Source organism: Amblyomma americanum, chromosome 7, assembly GCF_052857255.1.
Source record: "Amblyomma americanum isolate KBUSLIRL-KWMA chromosome 7, ASM5285725v1, whole genome shotgun sequence".
In the NCBI taxonomy this organism is placed as follows: Eukaryota; Metazoa; Arthropoda; class Arachnida; order Ixodida; family Ixodidae; genus Amblyomma; species Amblyomma americanum.
Genome location: NC_135503.1, coordinates 83,492,308 through 83,498,307, shown reverse-complemented (window position 1 = coordinate 83,498,307; position 6,000 = coordinate 83,492,308). Strand labels below are relative to the sequence as shown.

The 6,000-nt window shown below is 44.8% G+C and overlaps 1 protein-coding gene across 1 annotated transcript in view; it reads right to left on the bottom strand.

Annotated features, from left to right (window-relative positions):
• Positions 1–312: 312 nt before the first annotated feature.
• The window catches only part of LOC144097289 (beta-hexosaminidase subunit beta-like), a 55,377-nt gene continuing 49,689 nt past the window's right edge, over positions 313–6,000 (bottom strand). The window contains exon 15 of the mRNA XM_077630035.1: positions 313–619. Coding sequence (XP_077486161.1) covers positions 532–619 — 88 coding nt within the window. The 3' untranslated portion in view covers positions 313–531. The remainder of the gene's footprint in view (positions 620–6,000) is intronic.

The following is a 6,000-nucleotide window of genomic DNA, read 5'->3' as shown; positions in this document are numbered from 1 at the left end:
ACCCACGGTCAATGTACGCCCACGGCTTGTGTACAGCTTCGGACAAAATTAAAGATAGCGCGCAATTGTCTTAGAATATTTTTCACGCGTTGCCTAATTGAGATCTTAAGCAAACAGTTTGTGCATGCAGGTTGTGGACGCTGAGGCGCTTCCTAGTGGAACAGCGAGGGCGTGATTGCACTTGGAACGGAATAACGTGCTTTGTTTACTTATGAGCGCAGCTGTGCCATGTTCCGCTTCCTAACAGAGAACGCAAATGAGGAGGATCCAAAACCAGTTCAATACTTCGCAGGTCGTAACGTTTGATGCAGCTTATTTCACCCTACTTTATTAGACAAATGCGTAATTTTACAGCAAGAGCCATTAGTTTTGTATGCCGCTCCCGATGCGCTCTGTGACGAACGCACGAGTGAACAAACTATGTATCTTATAAATACGCGCGTTCTCTTTCTCCGGTTCGCAGAAGAGCAAAGCTGGTGCATCTCGTTGGAGGCAGCGCACGTTGATTTTCCTTGACCGCACAGCTCCTCGTCAGTCTGTCTCGAAGGCTTCCCGGAAGTCCAACTCTTCGTCGTTTTCGCACGACATACTGTTGAGCGGGTGCACCGGGATTCCGCGCCTGAGATGAAAGTCCAAAACGATGAGAAAGAAATGTTGATACGAGGCTATTCATTTTGAACAACAAAAGAGATTGCCAGCATTTAAGGAGCGCACGAAGTTTCCCTGCACTCTGAACAGAAAGGAGTAAGAAGGGAGTACGCTGCCCTTTATCGAACGTTTTTAAGAGGGAGTACACTACAGTACATTTTACTCTGTTTTGACCTCCGTATAGGCCTATTTGTGTTTATGTGTACTGTATCCGGTGCCAGAGCATGTGCTACAGGCTAGCAGCCGCCATTAAAAAAACGGCTGTCCAAAAACGTTGAAGATAAGTCACAGTTTGACGTCATTATGCTTACAAATTAATGTAAAAGAGTAGAGCTGTAGAAAAGAGGTAAGCATAAATGCAGAATGAAACAAAAGGGCAAGAAGTAAATCTTGTCCAAGAAGTAAAACTTGTCGGAACAAATATTTCGCTGCAATGTTTTAACTTCATATCCCTGTGGCCAGCCTCTATCGTAGTAGTACCAGGCTACTAGAAAAAAATACTTCTATCTCATTTTTTCTAAGGGCATACGATAGACGCTATATTTGCCATGTACTTCGGGCCATATTCAAGAGCGGTCATCAACCACCTGCGCGGTAGCAAAGTGGTTCTGGCATTCGGCTACTGATCCCAAATTTGAGGGATCGAATACCAACCGCAGCGGACGCATTCCGTGGCGGCCAAAAAATGCATGTGTGCTGTGGACTGCCAGCGTGGTTTAACGAACACCACGCGGTGTAAATTAACCCGCAGGCTTTCACTACAGTGTCTTCATTATCTCACGCTTTCCTTCGGGACAATCTACGATTTCTTTAATCATCTAAAACCGTTTGATTTTAATTCTAGATTCATCTTTCCAACATATTGTTACATTCGTGGAAGAGAACCTTCTCATCAACAGCTATCAGCACTGATTCCGCAAACTCCAGCAAATTACCACGCAATAACTAAGACAATTCATGACCTCCTCTACTGACATAATTGTTTACATGTTAATTTGAAGTCTTTGGCTATGTATCGCACCTTTAATTTTTGAGGGGCATCCAAAAGTAATACCAAAACTAAAAAAGAAGGATAGGTTGGTTCTCAGTAACACCGTCCACAAATGTTTTGCGTGGAAAGATGGATTTATTGCAAAGAAACTCGGAAGTGAAACTGTGAAGCACTGCTTACAATATTATCGGTCAAGTTGGCATCAGTGTAATAAATATGAAAGCAAACGTTAGAGTTTCGTTCAAATAGTATTCAGCATGACCCCAAGTAAGGTTTTAGCTCTGATTGTTTTTATTAGATTTATCGTAGGAATCTCATACAAAATATTATACGCACCGTATGGTCGCACACGACTGCATGAAATGTAAAGATATCAGAGTTCACAAAGATCAAGTAATTCTTAGCTATTACATGTAGCCCATTGGTGCCAAGCAAGGCAGATGAAAATTAACTTGGGAAAGAATTTATATATAACCATTAAAAGAAATTTTTAACCTACGCACGTGAAAAAATGTCACGTACAACACAGACTACATGAATGCAAATACCTACGAATTCTGATTTCGCCTGAACCAGAACTGAACAAACTGGTTTTCTATGCGACATCTAAACCACTTTCTGTGCTGCATTCATTAAAATCATCCCTCAAATCCGCTCCACCGGACGTTAAGTCATTCCCTCTTCTTCACTCATTAGTAGAATGCAGCAAAGTTAGTTGAGTTCCAGCATGTACCCATTACATTGTGCATCCAGAAAACTTTCAGCAAAAAATGGTCATGTTCATAGAGAACGGCATCATTTCCATTCTCAGAGCTTTTTGCACGAAGATCGTATCCCAATAAAACAAAATGATGGCAAAGTTCTACATCTTGAATTTTTTTTTATGTGGGCTAAATCTAGATAAGCACAATAAACATTTTGCAGCGATAGCTACATTACGCTAGCACTTCGAGCCTTCAGCGTCGCAACCCTTGAGCTGCCTGGCCGCAGTTGAGCTCCGAGGTGGCGCCGTGGCTGGTCATGTGGTTGGTAACGTGGTCTAGAGCAGGTGCCGGCGGCGCAGCGCGCCTAGCCGCCGATAGTGAGTCCACGTCCAGGGTGGAAGATGAAGAAGGAACGCCCAGCGAAACGGAGCGGCGAAAAACTGACTTCGCAATTCGACTGAGCGGGTTCCATTCGGCCACCTGTAGCTATCGCGTCACTCCAGGTTTAACCTCAGCTAAACCACGGCCAATTTTTAGACGGCTTAACTCGAGAACAAAAAATGCCGAACAGTCGTGCAAATTCCTATTTCACCGTGACGCAGTAGAATTTTCATTTTTTAAACATTTCTTCCTGGACGGAACCTGTAGGTCACTGATGCTGTCACCTTCACATCATTACATTGTACTCTACGCGGCTTGAGTAATAGAATGGGAATAAGTGGTGTGATCTGAAACTGCCTTTTGATGAAGGGTGTAAATTTGGGCTAGTTGGTTCATCATAGAAAACCGAAGCATCGCAAACAAAACGACACACAAGCGCAAAAACAGTCAGCGCTGGTTTTTCTCTTTGTCTGTAGTCGTATTTTCGGCGCTACTTTCGTTTTCCGTAGCATTTTGTTGCATTCATTGTTTGTATGATTGTCTCGCATTGTTTGCTTTCCTCCAACAAGACTTATTTTGCGGGCCATTTTATCTGTGTTTCCTTTTATGACGCGATGCCTTGTACGCATATTTTAACGCGTGGTCGCTGTCGTCGCTGCTGCTGATGGCGGCTTTAGCGAAAAAAACCCCAGAGAAGCAAAGTCATTAAACCAGGTAGGCCACCTGCTAACACATCACCTGACATTGTGAGGTCATCCCAACCTGGCCACTGGATTGTCAGCAAACTGCCCACCGTGGCAGTTGGCTGTTAAATGAATGATTGGTTCAAAGAAACCTGGATGGTACAAGTCCCGCCGGTGGCTGTGTTTGAAGCCACCACAGGCCGGGGTTGTAACGCATTCTTAAAGGGAAGTTAAATTGGTTTTTTGAGAATTTGAGGTGATTTAAGAATTCGGATGTATGAAGCTGCTGGGTAAAGCGTACCATGCAGTTTTGCGCGGTTCAAGTGTCCGCCGATATGCGAGACAAATACTGTGCCATTTTCTTTCCCAAACAGTCAATTAAATTCATTACAGCAATTTAAACTAGAGATATAATCACCAATTAAAAGCGCTGCAATGTTCTGGCTTCTTCTCACTACCTTAAAGAAGTGCGGGAAGACTCGTGATGACATCACTATTGCTGAAATTTCAAACCTCCGCTGCCTTCGCCTCATGCTTCCCTGCGTCCTTCGATGGCGCGAAACAATGCTTCGTGAGCTTCACCTTTGGTGCCGTAGGTTTTGTATCTCTAAGCTACCATTTCTTCACTGAAAACGTAGCGCCGCCGTACGTGACGTCATCACTGCGGCACCTGCCCATCGCTTCACACTACAGAGAAGCTTGAACGCCGGCGCAGCGTCATTCGGCGATTACGTCACCAATTCAAATTCTAGAGTAAACAGATTTCGCATACTTTACCTGAAAATTTTATCAACTGAACTATTGCGCCAGGACTAGTATCACGATTTACAGCGGTCTATGAATGTAAAGTAGAGGATAACAATACCTCATATACAGGTATTTGCTCAGAAACGCTATTTCGTCATACCCTCAAGGCGGAACTCATGTGTCCCCTCCAGTTTTTTATGGATGCGTTGTCTCCTCCCTGCAAAAGTCTCCTCCGTCCGGCAAACAATATGTTTAAATATGTTTTACAAGCAAATAATTATTCCCATTGTTTTTTAGCCTTTCCTGATAATAAAAGAACACTTAAGGGAAGCAAGACGGATACACTGCTACTCGGGAAGGCTTTCGTCGTATTTTCTGCACAGAAAGATGGCTTTGTTGCTCAGAAAATAGCAACAGGAAATCCCGAAATCCTTCCACTAAAAGCCCCCCCCCCCCCCAAAAAAAAAAAAATAGGCTAGTATGCTATTTCTATGACGCGTTCGCAACGAATATTTCCGACGAATCCCAGGGGCCAGTTAAAAAAGACCGGAAACGGGGCCGCAAACCCGAACTATAGCGCGCAGGCCGAGTCAGCCGCCACGGAGGAAAGGGGAAAGTGTACCCTCCCCGCCCCCGATGAAAAGACTCTCCGCTGCAACACATGTGTCCTCGTATCGTCGCAACGCGCAATTAAAAATAGGCTCCATGGGTGCGAAACAAACTGCGTGAAATTACCGAGGCCAGCCGCAGACTTAAGAACTAACTGCTGATTGCGCTCACGTACGCATACATCGGCGGCGACGACGCGAGAGTACGGCCTTCGGTACCCTTTGTGCTGCGCCGCTTAGTGCACACAAAAGCTTGGAGGGATCCTCAAAAGCATGCGAGCAGAAGTCGCGCTCTAACGTCTTTCATTCAAAATTACATCTGAGTGAAAAGTTGCACGTACATGGTTCGTCAAACGGTGCACTGTGCTGTCGATTTTGAAGATTCTTGACTAACTACGCTTACGTACGATCGCAGATGACCCTTGTGATTGACTCTGTTATGGTAATTGCGATTTCTGCATTAGTGAGTTCCCTCCCGGGAAGCGAAAACGAATCAGGGTACGTTCAACCCACCTGTAGTCTGCGGGCTACCGCACTCTAAACAAGAATAAGCGTATATATGAGTAAAAAGCAAGTAAGCTGCCCTACAGCGCACTCTCTACTAGGGGCTGGTTTGACTGCACAATTTCCACTGTAGATTTCGATCACTAATTATGAGGGATGCGTATTCTTGGCAGCGAAGGTATACTCTCACTACAAAGTGGAGTAACTGGATGCAGTTAGCAATGGGAAGATGCTTTTAAACGCGATACCGGAGGTCCTGAGGTTAGCGCATAAAGGCAATTGAAACCTTAGTTAAACTCTTTGTAACTGCTTGAACTTCGCAAACTTTGAAGAGGGAATTTATTCCCGTTGCCAACAGTATGCATTCCCCTTTTTTTCAGAAAGGCAAATCTACCCCAGTGTTTTGGTGTCATGCCCGGCCCCTTAATGAAAAGACAGCTTACTGCCTTTTTACTCCTTTCGTGTTTAGAGTGTTGCTACGGCTGTCTGCAGTGAATAATCTTTAAAACACAGCAGCTGGTTGAACATTTTTCTCGCCGAAGCGCGTCTGGCGTTTGTAATGTTCAGTGCTGTGCGGTCTTCGTTATTGCTCTGACCGCGGATGAGGGCGGCTTACAGAGAACTTTACAAGAAGCTTACAGTTATGCAAAATGCCCCAACGGAGCGGTTGCAGCCGCTCACGGACCGCAAGCCGTAGAAAAATACGCCCGCTGCACACGACTACCCACAAATAC